Below are 22,308 nucleotides of genomic sequence, written 5' to 3' on the forward strand. Positions count from 1 at the left end.
GAGTTCAGGCCCCAGCCCCCATGTCAAAAGCTAGGTGTGGTGGGTCACACTTGTAATCCTGAAGCTAAGGAGAGAGGGGGTCCTGGGGCTCGCTAGCCAGCCAGTCTAGCTTACTTGGTAAGTTCAAGGCCAATAAGAGACCCTGTCTCAAAAAAAACCCAAAAACAAACAAACAAACAAAAAAATAAAAACCAAGGTGGCTGGCATCTGACATTGACCTCTGGCCTCCATGTACATGCATATACATGTATAAACCTGTACACACACACACACACACACACACACACACACACACACACACACGTCTTTAAATTTTTTTTTTTTACATTTATTGTGTATGTGTGTGTGCATGCGTTTGCCATGGTACATGTGTGGAGGTTGGAGGACAATCTGAAGAAGCTGTTTTCCCTTTTGGCATGTGGATTCTGGAGGTCAAACCCAGGTAGTCAGTTAGAGCAGCAAGTATCTTTACCTGCTGAGCCATCTCACTGATCTATATGTAAACTTCTGTTTGTCAAGTGGAAAACAGGCATATGGTTAACAAATCTAAGCGTTCGAAAAGACGTGTGAAACAAGTGCATCTTGTTGCCTTTAGTCTTTTGACTGAACTTCCCAATGCTTTTATTCATTTTTTTCCTCTTAATCGTCACATTTTCATTTTCAAGAGTTTATTTCTTCATGCTCCCTCCTATTATTTCTTAAAGCAACCTATTATTGTTTAATGGATACAGGCTCTGACTTCCTCAAGAGTATTAACAACTGGGTTTTCTCTGTGGTACTTTTTTTTTTTCTTTTCCGTTTTGGTCTCTGTTTTTCATTAGAGGTACATAAAAATCTCTCTGATCTTTGTGTTTATGTGTCACAGTCAGGAATTAAAAGGCTAATTATAGAGAGAGAGCGAGACAGAGAGAGAGAGACAGAGAGAGAGACAGAGAGAGAGACAGAGAGAGAGACAGAGAGAGGAAGAGAGAGAGGGAAAGAGAGAGGATAACTCACTAAATAAAAGAAAGTCTAGTTAAATTTGAATTTTGGATTAAAAAAATTCCACCTAAGTATATTTCCAAAATTTAATGGGATAAACACACACACACACACACACACACACACACACACACACACACACCCCAGTTGTTTATTATGACCCAGTTGTTTATTATGACTTTGAAGCTGACAGCTTTGGGCATGTGGTTTACAGACCCCCAACTTCAGAGCGACTGGCATTCTGGGCTTTCATTTGAGAAAATCCAGAGTCTTGGTCTACCCCATTGAACCCTCGGTGTGAGACCTGCTTCTTCTCCCCAGTGCAGAAGCCCGGTTTTCATTTCTCAGGCTTTTCCCAGAGACACAGAAGCTGGCCCCCAGTGGTGCAGGGCTTCTTAGTGCTCTGTAAACTGACTGGCGGGCAATCTGCTTGTCTTAAGATTTGAGCGCCACGTCCACCTTTCACAGCGCTTTGGGCAGCTCTGGGGAAGGGCTGCAGAGCCGGCTGCTCCTCAGCGCTCTCCTCCTCTGAGAGTCCTGCCTTTGACTGCTACCCGGCTGGGTCATCTGCCACCTCATTCAGCCTTTCATTCTTCACAGATGCGAGACTGCTCTTGTCAGTTTAAAGACATTAGGTATCATTAGCGTTCCAGGGAAGAGAGACACAGAGGGAGAAGTTTCCAGCCACAAGGCTTAACGGGGATGATAGAAGGAAATTGAAATCCAGGCCAAGCATACTCTCAGCCTTTACTCCTTCCACGGTCCCATGTAATAATCCATACAGCAAAATTCAGTTAATAAATACCCGTGACATGGACTGCCCATTGTCGACACCAATATCCTTTCTTTCCTTCTCCACTGTTAATAGAACTCCAAGGCTAGCCAGAGTAAAGTCTTCCTTCCCCAACATTCCTTGATATTAGAAATAGCCACGAAACCAAATTTTGACTAGTGAAATGTAAGTGGAAGTATTAAGTGACGACTTCCAGAACACCTTGGAAGACGGCCCGAGTTTCCTCTTGCCTCCTTCTTTACCCCATCTTCTTATTGGCTTGAAGGTGCACAGCCGTGCTGGAACTTGAGCAATCGTCTCTGACTAAGAGGTGGAAACTGACATCATAGGACGACAGAAGAAACCTGGGTCCACGAGGACTTCATTAGCTACCACACCACCAGCAGACTGTGGGTCTCTGCACTTCCTTTATGCAATAGAGAAATTGCTGCTTTGGGTTTTCTATTTCCTACCATTGAAACTAATTATAATGCAGTGTCAACGTACTTGACTGGAAAGGGCAAGTGGTGGAAGAGACGAAACTAGAGGATGGGTCAGTTCAGACAGAGGGTGAGGCACGGACAGGTGGGGATAGGATCCTATGTAGGAATGATGATAGGACTGCAGTATCAGGGACATGGCATTGTTTCAAAGGATAGTATGTAGTCAGGTATGGCCAAAGCAGACAGATACTATAAGGGAGAAATGAAAAATAATAATGCAAGGAAAACGGTGGGCCAGAGAAACGGCTCCATGGTTAAGAGCACACTGTTCATGCAAAAGACCTGAGTTAGGTTTCCAGCATCCATATCTGGTGGCTCACAGCTGCCTATAACTCCAGATCCAGAGAATCTGACATCCTCTCCTGGTCTCCATGGGCACAACACTCACGTCCACAAGACCCCCCTATATATACATGCAATTAAAAAAATAAAATCTCGCCGGGCAGCGGTGGCACGCGCCTTTAATCCCTGTACTCGGGAGACAGAGCCAGGCGGATCTCTGTGAGTTCAAGATCAGCCTGGCCTACAAAGTGAGATCCAGGAGAGGCACCAAAACTACACAGAGAAACCCTTTCTCGAAAAACAAAGAAACAAACAAATAACATCTTTAAAACAAAGAATGAAAAATATAGAGGGGGCAATAAGGAAGGATTTTGTCAGTCAAACTAGGTTTAAGGTTTTCTTGAAGTCTGAGTGAACGGAAGTTGGGGGCAAGGGTCTATAATGCAGGGAGTTAGAACGAAGCATTTCAGATCTTCCTACCTGGAGGTAACCTACGTCAAGGTAATACAGACAGGAGATGAGGAAGACAGTCTCAGTAGAGAGAACAGAGCATGGGTTATGGGACTCGTAGAGGAAGAAGGATTAGAAACCTACAGAGGATCTGGAACAGGAGAAAGAAATATTCCCGGGTGTTGGGGAAGCAAAGAGTAGAAACCGTCAGCAAAGCACCAGTAAGCCTTTCTGTCAAGAAAGCTAGGAAAGGCCAGAAGTCTCTGGTGGCCACTGACAGAACAATTTTGGTAGAAATTGGGGCAGACTCTGCTGTTCAAAGTATAACTTGGGGAAAGGGGCAAGGAATACAGGCGTAAGTTTCTAGTCCCCCTTCCATCCATGAATATTGTTCGTCATCACCATCAACACCATTACAGAAATAGATAACACTTGGAAACAGCTGTTGTAGGCAGCACTTAGCCTCAGACTCACACAATCCAAAGAAGGCTCATCAATCACAAGAAAGACTTCAAACTTGTCACTATAGCCCTGAATCCTTGGAGTGTATACATCACCTTAATGAACTTCACTTAGATAAGGGAACACTGATAGCAGTGCTGGAATAATATGCAACATTCAATATGGACCCAGAAATTAATTAAAGATGGAATGTTAGTATCATTTGTTAAACAGACTAAGTTCCAATACCTACTCAAAGTACAGCGTGAGGTCTGTGGCTAGTATCGACTGCTTCAGAAGCTGCATGAGGTCACTGTATTCCTTGGAGGACAAATTAGCAAAGATGTTGTGACCCTGTAATGAGAGGGTAGAAAGTTACAAAACACACCATTAAACCTGTAGTTGGTGACTGTATGTTTTTTCCTGTATTTTAGAAAAAGATCAGAGCATGAACAAAATTTAAAGTTTAGTAAAAGTTTTCATTTTTTTCTAGGTTCGTTTTTGTTTCTATGTGTGTGTATGTATGCATGGATGTGTGGATCCATGTAAATGTATGCAGGTGCTCACTGACACTAGAAGAGGCCATCAGATCCTCTCAAACTGGAGATACAGGTGGTTGTGAGGTACCTGACTCGGGCACTGGAAACAGTGCTACTCAGGTCTGCTGAAAGAGTAGCAAGCGCTCTTAACTGTGGGCCCTTTCTCCAGCCCAAAGCTCAATAAAAGTTTTACAGATACAAACAGACATTCTGGCAAACAGCAAAGCCAGAAAGTGAGCTGCTTGGGGCGGGGATCCACCAAGGAGCACTTTATTATCTTTTCAGTGTGGACAGGAACTCTGATAATGTGTGAACTTGTGTTATTATAGATATAGAAGTACATAGTGGAGAAGTGGATCCCCAAAGAAACACTACTTTACTAATAAAGATTTAGCTGGCATTCCAGGAACACTTGCTATGGTGACAAGTGACGTTGAGGAAGAGCAAAGGTCATTAGACTATTGTGTCTTAATGGGGGAGATTTAGACAATGGAAGCTTTGGGAGCAAATAGAGACATTTTGAATGGTCATGCATGGCTGGGACACTACTAACCTTTAATACCTTTAACGGGAGAGGTCAGAGATGTAGCTAAACAACCTTCAATGTACAGGAGATGCCACTCAAAGATCGACCTCCCTGCTGAAGTGAGGAACCCTGAACTGTCAGGCTCCTTTGATAAAGTATGTGCTGGTTTAAATTCCCAACACCAGGTAACCGCTCAACAGCTAGGATGAAGAAGCCATTGTCTGCATGCAGTGGGACTCTAATGATGACTTCTACCAAGCAAAGGCTGCAATACAACTTTACCTCCATGCTACTGGAAAACATTCTTATCCCTCTAGAAGAAGACTCACTTAGCACCTCATTGCTGGTTGTTAGTAAGGTGGGAAAACTTTCAGCAACGTGAAGGGTTTTACTTCTCATACTTGCTAAGTCAAGACCTCTTTTGTCTGCTTCTCTTAGCATGAAGTATGAACTCAAAAGCATGTGGCCTTGGAACTGGATCAATCTGAACCTAGGACTGAGAGCCAGAAGATGGTAGGGAAGGAAGGGGGCAAACGATTTCTCAAGAATAAACTATTCTCCATGAGAAGTAAATTAATTTATCCAGGGAACCAGAATATCAATTAGCAATTTTATTTTAATCGAGTGCCAGGTGATAATGTGCTTTGCTGAACTGATTTATCTCATTGGGTGAACCCTCCCTTCCTGACTAGAGGATGTTGATTCTACCTCGGACGAGGTCCAATACTAATAGTAATTTTCAAATGCACTCTTCTAGGCCTTTAATTCAGCGATTAAGAGGACAAAGAATTCAAGGAACGCTGGACCATGGCTTTGCACAGGGTTTTGTCCTTCTATTTTGCCTGAGCATCACCTCGTGGGACAGTTACAAGCAAGTATTCTGGAACCTGGGAAAAAGTAGTTTACAGCTCTTGGGAAAATGGTCACCTGGGTTCAGCAGCACATCCAGCATCACCCAGGGGAAGCAAGACAGGCTTCGGAGCAAGTCTGCGTGGAAGTGTGCGTTCAGACAAGAGAACTCCCCTGCACTCGAGGTGCCGGTTATTGTGTGACAACTTAAAGGACATGGTAAATAGTACTTTGTGCTCCTGGGGAATACAAAACCAGCCGAATCAGCTTTAGCTTATAAAAGTTAGTTTGCATCAACGCATTATTGACTATGCAAATTAGCCTTGAACAGCACTTCAAGGTTTGACCCTAAAATAGAAATATTGTGGGAGATTAGGTTTTAGGGAAACAGCCCCAGGTCTAGGGAACCAGCGAGTATGGCATGGATGGGAAACTCAGGCGCAGAGAAAGAAAGGTCCTCTGGCCTCTGTAAACTGGAAAGTGGGACAGGGGTGACATCTGCCTTCCTGGTGGCAGAATGGAGTGGGGCCTGGGGTTCATGGCCTGCTGCCATTTTCAATGGTCATTGTCCCTCAGAGGAAACTGGAGTGGAGGCTGACCGATGTGTCATGTTTAGAAGACACGAACCTAAGGAAGCTGAACCGTTTATGATCCCCATGATTGCCGAGGTGTTTTTCTGGGGTTAGAGGCAGGGACTCATCACATTTACCAGCAGAGAAAAGACAAGCTAAACAAAAGCACCCGCTGTCCCTACCTCCTCCCCAGCTCTCGGCTAACATGTGGCTTTCATATTGCAGAGTCATAGACGACAGGAAGTTGGTTCTGCCAGTTTCCAAGGCCCTTACTTAGGAGCTTTACTCCTAAATGAAAACAACAACTCGGGCAGCTGCCCTGCCCTAGCCCACATCCAGGCTCTGGAGTGGTGGGTCTCTGTTATGAGGTCGAAGGCTTTGGCGATATTACAAAAGACATGTTTCCTCAAGATAGTCTAGAGAAAAAAAAAGCCCTCCATATTTAATAATAATTAATGACATAGCCAGAGAGCTTACAAATAACAGGGGACAGATGATCCCTTTCTAGCCAAAAAAAAAAAAAAAAAAAAAAAAAGAAAAAAGAAAAAAGGTCTGTATGCCTTCAGAAAATTAAACAGATTCTTCCTGGCAAGTTAAAAACTCAGCTGTTGCAGCCAGAGTCAGTTAGTGGTTTCTGGTTTTCTCTGCAGAAAGAGACAAGTCAACACTCCAATGCCTTCTAAGTCTTAGCCCTGGCCTTGGGGTTAGTAACTGTCTCTTACTTTCGAATGCAGTCCTGCCAAAAAATTCAGTTCTTTCATCTCTTATAGGCTTCTCAACTTCACTATCAAAGCTTGACTCTTACTGTTTCTACCACCTCTTTCCATGGCGTTGGGTTTCACAAAAATGGGAAAGTTGGGCTGCTCTGTCATGACTCATTCCCCTTGGCAGCCTGCATCCTTCAAGGAAGATGAGATGATGTTCTGGCAATAAGCAACCTCCACCTGGTACTCCGTAAGTGATTCTGCAAAAGCCCCAGCAGAGCCAAGTGAACGAGCTCAGGAAGACCTGGAACAAGGTCTTTGACATGTGACAGGCTCACAAAAGGTGCCAGGGTGGGAGTTTAACTTAAACACGGCCTCCCACTTCTCTGGATTCGTCCATGGCCCAGCAGTAGTTGGCCTTCTGCCAAGGGGAGAAGCGGGGCAGGTCTCACCTCACTCTGAAGGATCATCACAGCATGGTTGAAGTGGTGATGCTCTAAGGTTGCTGACGTCCCATAGAGCTGGGCCAGTGCAGAGTCACTCCTGAAAGAGAACCGAAGGCTGAGTAGGCAGGACCCTTCACCTTGGCTGTTTCCCACACCAGCTCTTCAGGTTACACTGCTTTTGGCGGTGGAGCATGAGCAAATGTGTTCTAGGTAACTGCTGTGGGGTTTGCTCATCTCTTGAGCAAACTTTTCAAGAACTCTATGTGTTGGGCTGGGTGCTGCGGGTGATAAATGGTTAACAAGGTGCACTCCTTGTCTTTCCGAAGTTTGTGAAGTGGCAAGAGACAAGATGTGATTCCGAGCAAAAGTAAAACATGTAGCAACAGTACAGATCCCGTGTGTGTGTGTGTGTGTGTGTGTGTGTGTGTGTGTGTGTGTGTGTGTTACAACTTTTGCCTTTGTGATCCATGCAGGCTTCATGAACTAAACCTTACAAATCTTCTAAGTCTGTACAGAAACTTCCTCCTATCAGATGTGCCTGACTCTCCACCAGAAAAGACTTCGAGAATATTCCATAATCCTCCTTATCTACTCTACATACATTTTAACAACCTTCTCTTGGTGAGTGTCCCTTCACCCCCAAGGTCCACCTCCATATCTTAGTGTAGAAGATGAGAGAGTTCCTTGGACCTGAAGTCACAGCTCTTCCTTCAGTAAATAGCCTTGGGCAATTACTTGACTTTTGGGCTCAGTTTCTTCATCTGCCTCACCTGTTGTTTATGAGGCTACAACAAAATGCTTGAAAGTACCTGTGATAGTGCCAAATAGGGAGTAGATAGGAGTCTATATTAATTATTAATAGATAATTAAAACACACATGGACATTTCCATTTTAAATGAACAAAATGCTCACTGATACCTGAGGGGATTCCTTTGAGTTATCTGTAAATTTCACTTACGTAAGACAGCCCATCCCTCAACAATGCCGGTTCAGTAAAGTATTTATTTTAGAGTGTTCCAACAGTTCATCTCCAATTATTTCTTTGGAATTGGAGTTCCAGCATGTTAGGGAATCAAAGAACTGTTCTAGGCCTCCGTTGAGGATTCATCCAGGTCCTGGTGTTTTTTTGCTGGCTTACTGCAGGGAGCTTGTGGGTATTGAAAGGACAGTTTGGCTTTAACTTGCAATGATGGAGATTGACATCTTGTAGACTGTCCTGCCATTGAAAGAATAAAAGGCTGCACCTGTACACAAGAAGGATTTTCATCCCAAGCTGCCTTGCACCTCTAGTGTGAGGCAACCCAAGGCCATCATCAGTTTCAGGGGTACCGAGGACCTATGATCCTTAGAGAGACTCAGAACTACTGTATACTGAGGTAGTAGCAAGGTTAGGTTGAGGAGAGCTTGTCATCAATGTTCCCTAATGAAGGAGGGAACTAGATTTTAGTCAGGTATGGGTTATTTCCTTAAGTCTCCCCAAGTTTACTACATCATCTAATAAGTGGACAGAGTTCAGGCTAATCTTACTGGTGGGTTAACATTTAAGGTCAGTTGCCATTTGTCTTATAGAGAATGGATTTCTGTGACAGATGCACACAGCATGACTTTGACTTGGATGTTGAGCTTCTGTGTGCTTGGCACAGAGTAGGCGCTTAAAAATTACTTGCCCATGGTGCTGTGTGGAGAGATTATGGCTAAATTAGGAGGCTGACTGTAATATATATATCAGCACATTTTATAATATTTATATATTATACTATATATAATTTTATCACATGTATTTATATTATATTTATATATAATATATTTTATATATTTAAAATATGTGTGCCAGATATTTAAAAATATATGTGTAATATATTTTATAATGATTATATTACTGCTAATAATAGCCACCATCAGTAAGCGCCTACCACGTACTGGGGACCACACTAACCACTTGATGCATAGCTCCATTGAGTCGTGATAACAACTACAAAACAGGTACTATTTTCTCACTTTACACCAAAAGAAACAGAGACTCAGAGAAGGTATGCAGATTTTATAAGGTCACACAGCCAGCTAGTACCAGGTCTAGGTTCGAATCTTAATTTGTAAGCTTCTCATTACAGTGGGAGAATAAAAAGTGTAACACGTATTTCTGATATTTGAGTCTCCATTTTTACAGAACTGCTGGCCACCAATGAAAGGAGCTCTCAAAACACAATTCAGAATTCTGCTAGCACAGCTGTTAACCCAGGCTCTGATCCCCTTTCATGCCCGTAAACCAGCTTGTTCTGGTTCTCTCTGCTCACGAGTCCTGAGAATAGAGTTGCTGGTTGGAGGAGGAACATCTAATCTCTCTTTATTCCTGTTGGTTTTCATCCCACAGAGGTAAGCTAGCTAGATGTTCACAGGTCACTTAGCATGTTCTTCCTTCAGGATGGATAAGGGAATCTTCCTTCCGCAGGCAGAGGACCCTGTGGTGGGCACTCTGGTGATTGCTTTACTGTACATTTCTCCTCCCCTTGTTCACGTGTTCAGAATTGCTGGGCTCCAGCAGGAGGGGCAGCGTCTTATGATTAGATTCTCTATTTGTCTCTTTCTGTAATTCCATCTTTCATTCATTCAGTGCAGAATTCAAGTACAGAAAATATGTAAATTTTGGAATTGAACCACACTCATTGGTTTCAGTGCAGGGAGACACTGGAGTTCATTCATTCACTCACATATGCATGGGTACATGCACCTATCATTAATGTAGCCAACAAGCATTGATGACTATTTATTTTGTCAGGTCCCAGGCACGTGAAATACAGATGTGTAGTTCATGGATTCTACCTTCAGGTAACTCACACTCGCCCAGACTTCTGTAGAACGCTTTCTCCAACCACTCCTGTACTAAAACTATCAGCTTCTTGGAGGTAAGGAGCCGTCTTAGTCAGCATCCAGAGATGGAGCTGGTACTAACTTCAGTAAAGTCACTGAAGACATACTTCCGTTTCACACAGACCCCTGATTTGTACTATTGTATGTGGTTCCTACCAGTATTTCTAAGACTTTCAAACCTTGCAGCGCCAAGCTCACCAGGATTTCTGTCTGCCATGTTCTTATGTACTCACACACTGTGGATGTCCTAGGAACACCCAGAGCAAAAGCCAGTTTAAACAAAACAGAAAATAAACATGGTGGCAGAAGATAAACCTATATGTCAGGACAAAGTTTGTCAATGAACACTCTACAGACTATTACTAACTTGAAATGCCAAAAGATACGGCAAGTTGAAGTAAAGAGGGTTCCAAAGTCAAATAACTTTAAAAGTTCAAACTACTTATTGTAGGATTTCTTAGTGGCATTGATATGTAAACACATGCCCTGGGATGCCACTGGGAGGGGCATGATATGCAGCCTTATGTAGTCTTAACTAATCAAAAAGCCATTTCTAAAGCGCTCACGTCTTTGATGTGAAACACTGTACGGATATATAATCCCACTTTTTAAATGAAAAAACCTTCCATCAGTCATATGAGAAGATAGCCTTTAACACTGCATCTCATTTTGATTGTATATGGTAAATATATCCATCATATGAGTGACTTTGGGCACATACCCTGTAGCTGTGGAAATATGATCATATATATTTATATGCATATGTGTGTATATACAGGGTGTATGGGAAGAGAGGGAGAGGAAGCATGGAATTCATAAATGTGAATATTCCTGATGTGTATTATTGCTTGGATCAACCCAAATGCTAAAGTCTTTGATTTTTAGACTGGCAGTACATAGAGCAGAAATGTACTAAAATGTAAAAGGGACAATTCTGTTTCTACAGATATCATTGCTTCGTGCAGACACCCAAAATCCATGCATACCAAAGTACACTTTCCTCACATCCTGGATATGCATATTCTTTGAGAAAAAGAGCTAATGGCAGTGTGCAGCCGTGGCTTCGAGGAAACTTTAAAAAGGCAAACTATGAAAGGTAATTAGGAAGCTGGGAATTGCTGGGAGGTGGTGAGGAATGGGATTAGGCTGTCAGGGCAGATTAATGTGCCCCAGTATTTCACTTCTGGGACCTGGCCGAAAGCGACAAGATGGGTTTTCATTCCCAAGAAATGAGTATAAGAGATTATGCTAGAAATGAATAGAAGGAATCTCCTAGGAGAATAGACTACAAAGCTGTGCCGTACTGATATTTAATCATCAGGGGCAGCTGTAATAGAGAGGGGGATGAGTGGGCAATGCTGTCCCTAGAGAACAGAGAGAAGAGCAATTTCAGAGCACTGTGGTATTGGTGGCTTCTCTACCTATTGATCATTCACTGCACGCGCTCCAATACTTAAAAATTAAGGCTAAAATATGAAAATGCAAAGGTTCACTTATCAGAAAGGCTAAGAATATAAATCAAATTGTGCTCTAAAGTCACACTTTTTTTTATTGTAGAGGCATTTTGCATTTTATATATTAATTTGTCCCTCGCTAAAAAGTCTCCTTTTTTTTATAGCCTATGTATGACAAAAGGTAGCCTACGCTTCGCCACATAATAACTATGGCATAGGAGTTTTGCTGGCAAATCATCTGAAAGGCTGGATTAGACCATGCAAAGCTTAAGAAAAGGGTTTGTTTGCTGCCCTTCCTCCTTCTCCCAGAATGCCTAGCACAAGGCCTTGAACTCAGAAAACACTCCGCTGTTGAAGAATGAAGGAGAAGAAAAGGTTCCAGGTTTCTTCCTAGGGATTTTAAACAATGGTACACTCGCTGGGTAAATCTTAGTCTAATCACTGAACAACTGTGTTAAAAGTCTCTCTGACACTCACTGTCAAATGGAATCTTAACTGAGGTCAAGCTGGCATTATGTGGTGTGAGTGAATACAAACGTGACTTCACTGGGTAGTGGCAGGGCTGATGGGCACCTCTAAGCAGGGAAACTGGTGCGAGATGACTTGGTTAGAGCAAACCCTCTGCCATGTTAGAGCATGGAGAGCTGATAGTGAGGCTGGAGGAGACAGAGAAGTCTGGACTTAGTACTTACCCTTATTATTTACCTAAAGTTGAGGAGACAGAGAAGTCTGGACTTATTGTTTACCTTATTACTTACCTAAAGTTGAGGATTCAGAGAAGTCTGGACCTATTACTTACCTAAAGTTGTTCAGCCCCAAACAACGGACCTAAGATTTAGGGAAATTCATTTCCATTTTTGCAAGATTAAGACATTGAAAGATATGACAGCCAAGGTTCAGCTCAGTTCTACAAGCTCTACATTCGGAGTTTCGGAGTTGCTGGCTGTCAGAATATATTTTAGTTTTCTAAGGCTTATCTAGCAAGATGGCCAACAAACTGAAAGACCAATGCCAATGTCCAAGACAGATGTCACCAAACCAAGGACAACATTGTTGCAGTACTTCAAGAATGTTTTTTTTTTTTTTTTTTTTTTTTTTTTTTTTTCGAGACAGGGTTTCTCTGTGTAGTGTTGCGCCTTTCCTGGAACTCACTTGGTAGTCCAGGCTGGCCTCGAACTCACAAAGATCCGCCTGGCTCTGCCTCCCGAGTGCTGGGATTAAAGGCGTGCGCCACCACTGCCCGGCCAAGATGTTTTTTGCCGTCAGAGATCCCAGGTCCAATTGTCATTACACTTCACTTTGGTGGATAAATTTGGACAAGCTGTAAAATGGAGACAAAACTATCTGCAGAACATAGGGCGAGGGCTTGGTAGAGTTAAAAGACAAATGATCATTTTCCTTGTCTTGGGGACTGGTGTTTGTAAGAAACAAAAACGAAGAAAATGAGCTTCATCAGGAAAAGTCCTGATTAAATGACATGGGGGCCCTGACTGGGTCATGAGAAAGGCTGAGTGCCCCGGAAGTAGGAAAAGTAACGGGGAGAGACTGGCTCGATGTCTAATTTTTTCCACTTTTCTGCATTTACATTCTCCTTTTGCCTTCTCTCTGACTGTTACCTTCCTCCTCCACTCCTTTCTGGAGACTGGCCTTCCTGTTTCTCTCATCCGCTTGGTATGTAGTCATCATAGCTTCTCCCACCAGCGGTCCCGAGTCTACAAGGAGCTTCAGCTCAGCTCACGACAGCTAACTGATGCAAGGTCACGGGCATGCACAGCAATATCTTATTGGTCCAGCTCTGATTAGGGGTGGACTCTTGGTCTAGCCCGCTGAGGGGCTGATGTTGAGAAGAGCTTCCCTATTCAGTGTGATGCACAGACTGGCTGGGAAGGTTAGTGGTATTCTGGTACATTGGGTACATTGTGCCATTGGGCACTGTCACTCTTCAAAAGAACACAGGGAGTTCACTCCTGGTTTACAGACACAGTTCTAACCATTAGCTCTTCCTTTTGCATCATTGGTAATATGGTAGGGGGTTGGGGAGAGGGTCCCAGGGGGAAATACACTGACAGTATACATTGGTATGGAAAAGAGGAATCTTGAAAAAAAATAAGGACATGCAAACAAACTTTAAATTAGGAACTGTCAAAAGGAGCACATGGCATGCCCATGAACAGGTTTCAGGCTTTTACCACAGCATTAAACCTGTACATCTTAAGGCTATGTACCATCATCTGCATCTGTGAAAGGCTACATTCATTAAAAACAAATCAAGAGAGCTGGAGAGATGGCTCAGAGGTTAAGAGCACTGACTGCTCTTCCAGAGGTCCTGAGTTCAATTCCCAGCAACCACATGATGGCTCACAACCATCTGTGATAGGATCTGGTGCCCTCTTCTGGCCTGCATTCATACATGCTATATACATAATAAATAAATAAATCTTTTAAAAAAATCAAGAAACTTTATTGAGAAGATAGATTAAAATACAATCCATCCAGTCACTCACTATCCATTAATTCAGCCAACATTTCCTGTGTGTTGATTATGTTCCTGGCGTTGCTGGGTCACAAGTCTTAAAGAAGAGGGGACACATCTGAAAGTCAGTAATTGAAATGGAGGCAGGTGAAAAGACATTGCCAGGGTGTTATGAACTCGAGAGAGGATGATGAGGGGAGTGAGCATCGGGGTAGAACCCTGGAAGTGATGTGTTCAGAGGAGCTGTGGAGAAAGGGGCAGAAGGGCATTTTCTGGAGTGGGAAATAGCACAAGAGACCCCAGAAAGAGGTGAGCTAGCAGGGCTCCACTGAGAGCAAGGCTCTTCTGTATGGGATGAATGGATGGACAAGTCTGTACTGAGCCAGAGAAATGAATGGTTGGGCAAGTCGGTGCTAAGCCAGAGAAGTGAGCTAGAGTCTGATTTAAAGGAGCCTTACAGGGTTAAAGACTGAATATCTAGAACTTGCAGGAGGCCCGAGGATGAAGCAGGAGAGTGACTTGAACACCTCTGTGTACGAGAAAGGATTTTTCCAGAGGGCCAATTAGGCAGGAGGGGAGCTGGGCCTTCTGTGGAAGTATCAGGAGTTGATCCAAGAGTGCAGAGGAGGGGTTGGCTCTGCTTGGGTGCTGCTGAGGCTGCCAAGTAACTTGTGTATTCATGGGGATAATGACAGAAAGAGGACCGAATGAAGGAGGAGACGGAGAGGACTCTGGGACTTCAAGTAGGAGGCGCTTCCAGCAGCTGGGAGGAGTATCTGTAGATAAGCGCTTGTGAATCCTGGCCCTGAGAAATGCAGCTAGAGCTCAGGATGTGTGGAGGCTTGGCAGAAGAGGAAGGGGCCACACAAGGAAAGAGGCCTTGAGGCAAACTAATGAGGAAGGCTACATCGGTAGATAAATATCTTTTGGGAGGAAAAGATGAAGAGACGTTCAGGAAGGAGGCAGTAAGAAAATACGATCCATGGAAAGCAGGGCCAAGAACAGAGGGCATGAAAAAGGGCACAACAGCTTTGGAAAGGGGGTCACTGAGGGAGGCTCTTCTAGTGAGAGGGGATTGAAATCCCTGTGCAGAGGCAGGGGTTGGAGGAAGCGAAGACAACCAACACAGACGCTTTTCCAAGAAGCTTGCCTAGGAAGGAAAGAAGGAAACAGATCAGTCACTAAAAAGACAAGCGGGGGTGCAGGTGGGTGTTTCAGGATGGGGCAGAATTGTTCACGTTAATTAGGTGCAGAACACCCATAGACAGGGAGACAGAGATACAGGAGTGGGGGTGGGTAGATTGATAGAGCAAGGTCCCGGAGGAGAGAGGCAGGAAAGCTCCAGAGCAGAGGTGGAGGGATTAGCCTCAGCCATGGGAAAGACAGCATTTTCATTGAGATAGGAGGGAAAGAGGAAAGGATGGGGCGGGATAGATAAGTGTGTAGGTGGCAGGGGAGGAAATTGAGGGAGTTCTCGATTGATGGCCTCAATTTTCTCAGGGAAGTAGGAGGCAAGGTGATCCGTAGAGCGGTGTGGGGAGGCAGTGGAGCTTAGGAAAACAGAACACGAGTGGTACATAACTGCTCGGAGCAATGCAGCCTGAGCTGGTGGAGTATGCAGAAAGACCGACATGGAGTCCTGAGCATGCAGCCGAGTTGAGAGGGTGTCTGTCTGCTGTGTCTCCAGTTTGCACAACTGTGATATTTTCTCCCGGGGCTGTGCCAAGTCTAGGCAGGGTAGCAAGAAACTGAATTGTAAGACTGAAGCAAGGCTGCATTTTTACAGACTGGATGTGACAGAAGTATAAGAGGGTCAAGGGATTCTGGGTATTGAGGAGAGACACTTCAAGTGGGGAGCTAGAGGATGAAGGATGGAGGGAAGGGCACAGGGTCAAAACGGTTTGCTAGACCAGATCAAGACGTCAGGGTCTGGCTCCGGGGATGGAAAGCAGCGACAAGCTGAGAGAACCAGTGGACACACAATGGGCTGTCCGAGTTTCAGCGAGCAGAGCTCTACCTGTTCTGAGAACTGTGAAATCTGTCCCACTTCTCTATAGAAGCTCTCCTTCCTGTTCCCCTCCCATCCAAAACATCTCTCCAGGGCCTCTGACCATCTTAGCAGACAGCTAGTTCAAAGAACATTAAAACTTGACCTCACTGCGAGAGTCCTGACACCTGGAATTTAACATGCGTAAGTTCTGTGGCCCTTGTCACAATGTGAGCCACCAAGCAGTAGCTTTCTTGACCAGTACAACTTATTTGGGAACAGATTGGTCTATCCACGTGACTTACGCGCAGGGCAGACAGTGGCTTACCCATCCCTATGTTTATGCGACTCCTTTGTCTGTTTCCCGTCTTTCATTGGGAATAGGGATGGGAAGAGCAAAACACTCTTTGGTTCATTAATCTTCCTGAGCCTGTTTTTATTCTAATCACCTCAAAACCAGATTTGAGAGTAGCAGGTCCAAGCAGCCTGTCATGCCACAGAGGCAAATAGGCTGAGAGGAAAAGAATAGGACTTTGCAACCCGAGCTGTGCTCTCTGACTGAGGTCAGCAGAGGCAGGGCAAATCAACAAGCATGACGTGAAGGGCGAATTTGCAATTAAAAGAAGAATAGGGAATTATAAAGATGGATGGGTCCTATGACATGCATGCCCAAGCCTGCGTGGCCTTGGCCTCTGATGCCAGAAATTAATGCTTTACTCTTTAGCACTCGTCACCTTTGGCTCTGAACAGAAAGGCAAATGCATTAAAATCACGACAATTAGAACACTTACTTAGCTTGGAAGGCGTTGTTGGTTCCTCTGTGGTCGAGGTCATGACACAGGCATCCCACAATCACCGCTAAAATCTCCACCTCGGTCAGAATCTCTTGAAACCCAGCAGTCTGGGAAGAAGGGGGCAATGGCAAGTCAGTGCCAGGGGCAGGGAGACTGGGGAAACTCAGTCAGCTGAGCAGCCATCAGCTGGTTTCAGGCCCACACCATTTAAGGAAATGATTAACCGTCACCCTCTTCGATGACAGAACATTGAGCGGTCATTTGCTTAGTCTAAGGTCCCCATAGTGAGGGATTCACTTGCTGTCACGTCAAGACAAAGCTCCGTCAGCTTCATTCCTTTCTGTCGAGAGGAGGTTGTGTTCTCCACCCCGACGGTTTGGGAAAGACCCAGGGTAAAGTGTGCTTTGCTATTGCACACAGTACGATAAGCATTGCACTTGGAAGTAGGGGGAGATGAAGGGACCCTCAAAACTGGAAAACTCTGGCCCCTGGCTGCCACTCAAACGAGATTCAGCAAACACAACCAAACCTTCCTTTATAGTAAGTGGAGGAACAGAGAAATACTCAGATTGGTGCATAATGACGTTCTAGAATTATCTTACAAATCTCTTAATCTGTATTGAGTCAGCAGACAGATTTGAAAGCATACAGGTAAATCCTAGAAACTGGAGGTTGGCAGAGGAATCGACAGCCAGGACTTCAAGTCAAGAGAAGAGTACATGATTTCCAGGTCTTTGTTTCTGACCCCAGGAGCTGTGTGAAGTGTGTGGCTGGGGTGTACTTTCTCCTGGAGGCGGTTGGATATCATTATGGGCGCGAGAACAGCAACGGTTCTCTGGTTCCAGCTGGCCCTTTCACTAGTTTGGAGGAGGAAACGCACCTTCGGGAGAAAGATCTGTGCACCCTCTCCATCCGAGGCCTTATGCCCCTCCCCCATCACAGTCTAAGTCTCCGGTTCCATTACTTATTAAATTCTTTATCAGAGGGTAGGAGGAGGGGAGTCGGCTTGAAATTACTTTTCAGGTATGTTTCTCCTCCACGGATCTCGGATTACCGGCTAATACCTGTAAGACTCTTTTGGGGCAATGAAAACTTTGTTCTTTAATTAGTTGTGGTTTTAATAGAGAAAGAACTGAGTGATGGATTCCTGGATTGACAATTTTATTTCTCAGAACTGATTTGGCTCCTTGGCTAGATTTGGAAACACATACGACATCACTTACACAACACATGGGGATGTTAATAAATTGTCTGGGCTGTGGAGTACTCCTTGTGAAAGCTTGTGGGCACCCTTCATTTTAAAACCTGTTGGATAGTAGTTTTTGTTTATTTTATTACCGGCAATAGTTTTCTGAAACCATACTAAGAAACCTAAAGCCAAAACTCTGTAGTTCCCTCATTGTTCATATTTCCTGATTCCCAAAGACAACCAAATTCATTTGTTAACTAAGTTGGTGACATTTTTACCATATTGCTGCACAATATACATACGTTTTCGCACTTGATAATTCACCAAATACTTACACAGTTTTGTTACTATATGTTACTATGTTACTATAAATTCCCCTAAGTGTTTTCAACTGCTCAACCTACTTAGTATTTTTACTAGTCTTCTGAGGTAATAGCTATTATTATCCCCAGTTACAGATGGGGAAATTGAGTCACAAAGAGGCTCCATCCTGTGCCTAAAGGCTCACAATTAATGCAGGGAAGAGGGGTGCACACTCCTACATCCCTCCCCCCCAAGTGTGCCTTGAAACATTGATGGTGTAGTGGCAGATGAGAGGTGATGGTCCCCAACACTTCCCCTCCATTCCCAACGTAACCCATGCCCAGAACTTTCCTCATGATCACCCTAGAAATGCTACCCACTGCCCAGCCAACAAGTACACAATGACTGTTTTCTTAAATACTTGGATTTCCTGGAGTTTAGATTTCTTTGAAACAGCTAAGCGTTTCCATATCCTACATGACTTTATGAAATGTCTGTTAATTTTGAAGAGAATCAAACATCTCACATTTCCTATATGATCGTTTTGTGTGCTGGAGGTAGCCAGGCCTGGCTTGTCCCCTCTCGGGGCTTCTGCTTTTCCCTCCTGGGATGGCCTCTTATGTCAGCATCCTTTGCCTTTCCTCGATTTCTGCCCCACTTTGCAGGAACACATCTGTCAGCCTTCATGAGAAAGTGTGTCCATTTCTCAGGGAGCCAGTTGTTCTAAGGCACTGCCTGACAGGGATGGGGGTGGGGGGGCTTTATTCTGCTTTCACATTCAGCTGTTAGTTTGTCTAACAATCCCGGGGGGGGGGGGGATAATTTCTCTCAGAATTCTAAAGGACTAGCTACCTTATGGTCTAGTTTGTAAAGTTGCTTTTGGGAAGAGTATGCCATCCTTATTCCTAATATTTTCTGTGTTCGTTTGCTTCCGAATCTCCTTTTCATTCACGGTGTTCGGTAATTTCAGAAAGATATGATTAGTTCAGGATTTTCTTCTCATTCTGTTTACATTGTAAATCTAATCTGCAGGTTCTTTTTCTCCAGCACAGGGCTCCTCACATCTTCTTGTTGTTTCTCTTCATTCTATTTTTATTGTGTTTATCTGTTTATTTATTTGAATTTTACATGCGTGTACATGTATGGGTGTGCCGTGGGTGAACATGGCGGTCGCTCTCAGGAGTCTGTTCTCTTTTCCTGCCATGTGGACACAGTGGACTGAACTCAAGTTTTCAGGCTTGGCCACAAATGCCCTTCCTTGCTGAGCCGTCTCTCTGGCCCTTCAGTATTTTTTCCTATCCTGTATGAGTGGAACTCCAATAGGCTGAGCATCAGTTCTGTTATTTTTTGAGATCTCTTTTCTTCCATTTCCTGTATAGACTATTCTTTCTTTCTAGGAGTTTTAAATTATTAGCCAAGCATTTTTTTTCCTGCTCCTTTTATAATCCCACCTGTTCTTCTCCCACAGATGTCTTAACTCTTTTCCTACCCTGCTGAAGAAATTAATAGCATTTCTGATGTTTTCTTCCGCTCCTTTGAATTTCCTGCATCCTCTGAGCCCTTTCTTTCTTTGTGTTCTCTCAAATGTCTTTTGATGACTGTGCACACGTGGAAATGCAGGGATCTGAGGCTCACCCTGAACCAGGGTGAGTGTGAGGTGCCTGCAGGTTGCTAGGCCTTACCATAGGGTCACCAAATGTCTGGCTGATCTTTCGCTGGAGCTCCCCAAACACTAGATCTAAACCCACGTCTCTGGACTCTCCCGTCTGTTGCCTAGAACAACAATGGAAACATGGAACAAAAAGGAGCTGAGGGTTCACACCCAGGAGGCTGCAGGCTTTCCGGATTCTCTACCCTCTGCATCTCTTGTCTTCTTGCTGGCATCCTCAACGATGGTGCTTTTTTTCCTCCTGCAAATACTCTGGTTCCTGAACAGGTTGCAGTAAGAGCAAATCTTCAACTGTGTAGAGGGGGACTCATCATTTCATCATCATCCCACCACTGTATCCTATTCTGTGACCTCTGAAGTCTCTAGTTCCCAAGCCTTGGCAGGTCTGGGAAAACGGTTCTCATGTACGTCCCTTCTCCCGCCACCTCTGCCCTGAAGGCAGAGGGCTGGACCTTGTTCTTTATTGATGAGTCATAAACTATCCTTCTCTCTCTACTTTCTACTTCTGTCGCTGGGAGTTTTCACACAGTCACCTTTGATTTTCCCCTTCTCTTGAAATTCGGTACCTGGCTCTAAAATTATTTATATCACGGATACTTTTGAGAATTTAATGAGATACGTGAACTCTCTTTCTATAAAATCTTATGATTTCATATGACTCCAAGGCTCTGCAGCTCGTCACTGGACCCTTAGAATAAAGAATCCCCGAGGTTCGGCATCCACGCGGCTGCATGAGGTGTATTTACCTCTCCGACTGTGGTACCTGAGTTAGTGAAGCGACACCTAGCTCTTGACTGTGATTTAAAGCTGCCTGGTAAATGGTTTCTGAGAATCATCAGGCCTGAAAAGTGTCCACCTGCCACTAAGTTTCTATTTGCTCCTCCCCACCCTCATCCATCTTCCTTCCCTCGCATCCATTCAGACCTACATTTACCCATATTGAGGAGAAAGAGTCAGCTGCCTGCTGAAGATAATATACTTTCAAAAAGAAAACAGGGAGGCAGGGGAAGCATGTCTTGATGTATTTATTTCTCAACTCTCGCTTATTATTTTATTTTCAAATAAAATTATGTCCCTCCTCAATAATTATGACTTCTCTTGACTTTTGTGTTAATATGTCTTCTTACTTGCACTCTCTCACGGTGTGTATCAGAAATACAAGCAATAAATACAATATGTCTAAGTGAAGAGACAATCAGATGCATATATCTAATCCTCAAGTCACCTGTTAAGGAAGGCCGTGTTATTACCCTTTGACCCGGCCTCCAGTGGCAGCCTTTTGAGGGGCTGACATGTTTTCTGGGACAATTCTTTCCCTACCTCCTACAGCATACAACACTGAGGACTTTGACGTACCCAAATCAGTAAGATTCCTTCTCAGGTTCCGCTAGGCCACCAATGAGCTTCTGTTGGTAGCAACGGAAGGATCTAAGGCCATTAGGGTGTGTCTCCATTGTGAAGCTGAGTCTGTGTTGCTGTAAATGCAGGACTATCACAAAGAAAGTGGCTGTCACAGTGGGTCTGTTGAATCGGAACAGTTGCAAAATACAACAGATGTAGTATCAGCCCTAGGTGCTGCTGTAGAGGAGTTTTTCATTGAACGTCTACTACTAGGTACTTGCTATGTAGCAAGCAATTGGTATGTTTGAGAAAATAGGCTTGGGGAAATACTAACAATGATTAATGCGGTCATAGTGCTCAGTGTATGCCAAGCACTCTTCTAAATATGCCAGTTTCGTGAACCCTTACGAGAATCCTCTAGGTAGATACTATTCTTATCTTCCTAACGGAAGTGCCAGGTAACATATCTGAAGTAGCAGAGGTGGGATTAGAACCCAGACAACCTGGCTCGTGAACCACCTCTACTGTGAGAGGACAGGGACAGATGTGCAGGTTTTAAGTGCCGTGGACAGGTAGTAGGGCTCTACAGAATCACTTGACATGTGCTTTATCCACCAAGCACTGTTCTTGAGCAGTACCAGCTGGCGCTGCAAAGCCATTTGACGTTTTCAGTCTAAACTTGCCTCTGTTGCCCCCAGATCAACCCGATAGCACACATCATTTTGCAAATGAGACTTGATAGGAAACAAAGATCTGACAGCAGATATGAAACAGCCCACTTTTATAAAATGTCTACTATATGCACAGGAGACAGCCTACTGGATATCATCAGGAAGTCAGTAGTCAAATTACAAAAACTTTTCTTTGTGTCAAAAAATCCACAAAGAACATTTATTCACTAAAATTTATATATCCTGTATATTTTCAGACCTTTTTTTTTTTTAAGAAAAAGAAAATTTTATTTGTACTTTCAAAGGTTTTGGGTACAATCATTTTGTTTTTTAAAAATGTTTTAATAGAAAATAATAAAGAAATAGCTTATATTGAATTTTAAAATGCAGATATTTTTGTAACCAAACTATTCTTGGTCTGAATTAAATAGTGACATTCTGAAAAGTGTCCTTAGCAAATTTAGTGTTTGCACCAGCCCCAGCCAAGGGAGAG

The 22,308-nt window shown here is 43.8% G+C and overlaps 1 protein-coding gene across 3 annotated transcripts in view; it reads right to left on the bottom strand.

The window, feature by feature from the left end:
• Pde11a (phosphodiesterase 11A) overlaps nucleotides 1–22,308 on the bottom strand; it is a 351,064-nt gene that overhangs the window by 59,362 nt on the left and 269,394 nt on the right. For all 3 annotated transcript variants that reach the window (XR_008215103.1, XM_052724559.1, XM_052724560.1), the window contains exons 13-15: nucleotides 16,640–16,749; nucleotides 7,072–7,162; nucleotides 3,683–3,783 (exon numbers count right to left, since the gene is read on the bottom strand). Coding sequence is in view for 2 of the 3 variants with exons in the window: in XM_052724559.1 (XP_052580519.1) it covers nucleotides 3,683–3,783; nucleotides 7,072–7,162; nucleotides 16,640–16,749 (302 nt within the window). In the remaining variant the exon portion in view is untranslated. The remainder of the gene's footprint in view (nucleotides 1–3,682; nucleotides 3,784–7,071; nucleotides 7,163–16,639; nucleotides 16,750–22,308) is intronic.

Source organism: Peromyscus californicus, unplaced genomic scaffold (assembly GCF_007827085.1).
Source record: "Peromyscus californicus insignis strain IS unplaced genomic scaffold, ASM782708v3 Scaffold_7__1_contigs__length_154581171, whole genome shotgun sequence".
Classification (NCBI taxonomy): Eukaryota; Metazoa; Chordata; class Mammalia; order Rodentia; family Cricetidae; genus Peromyscus; species Peromyscus californicus.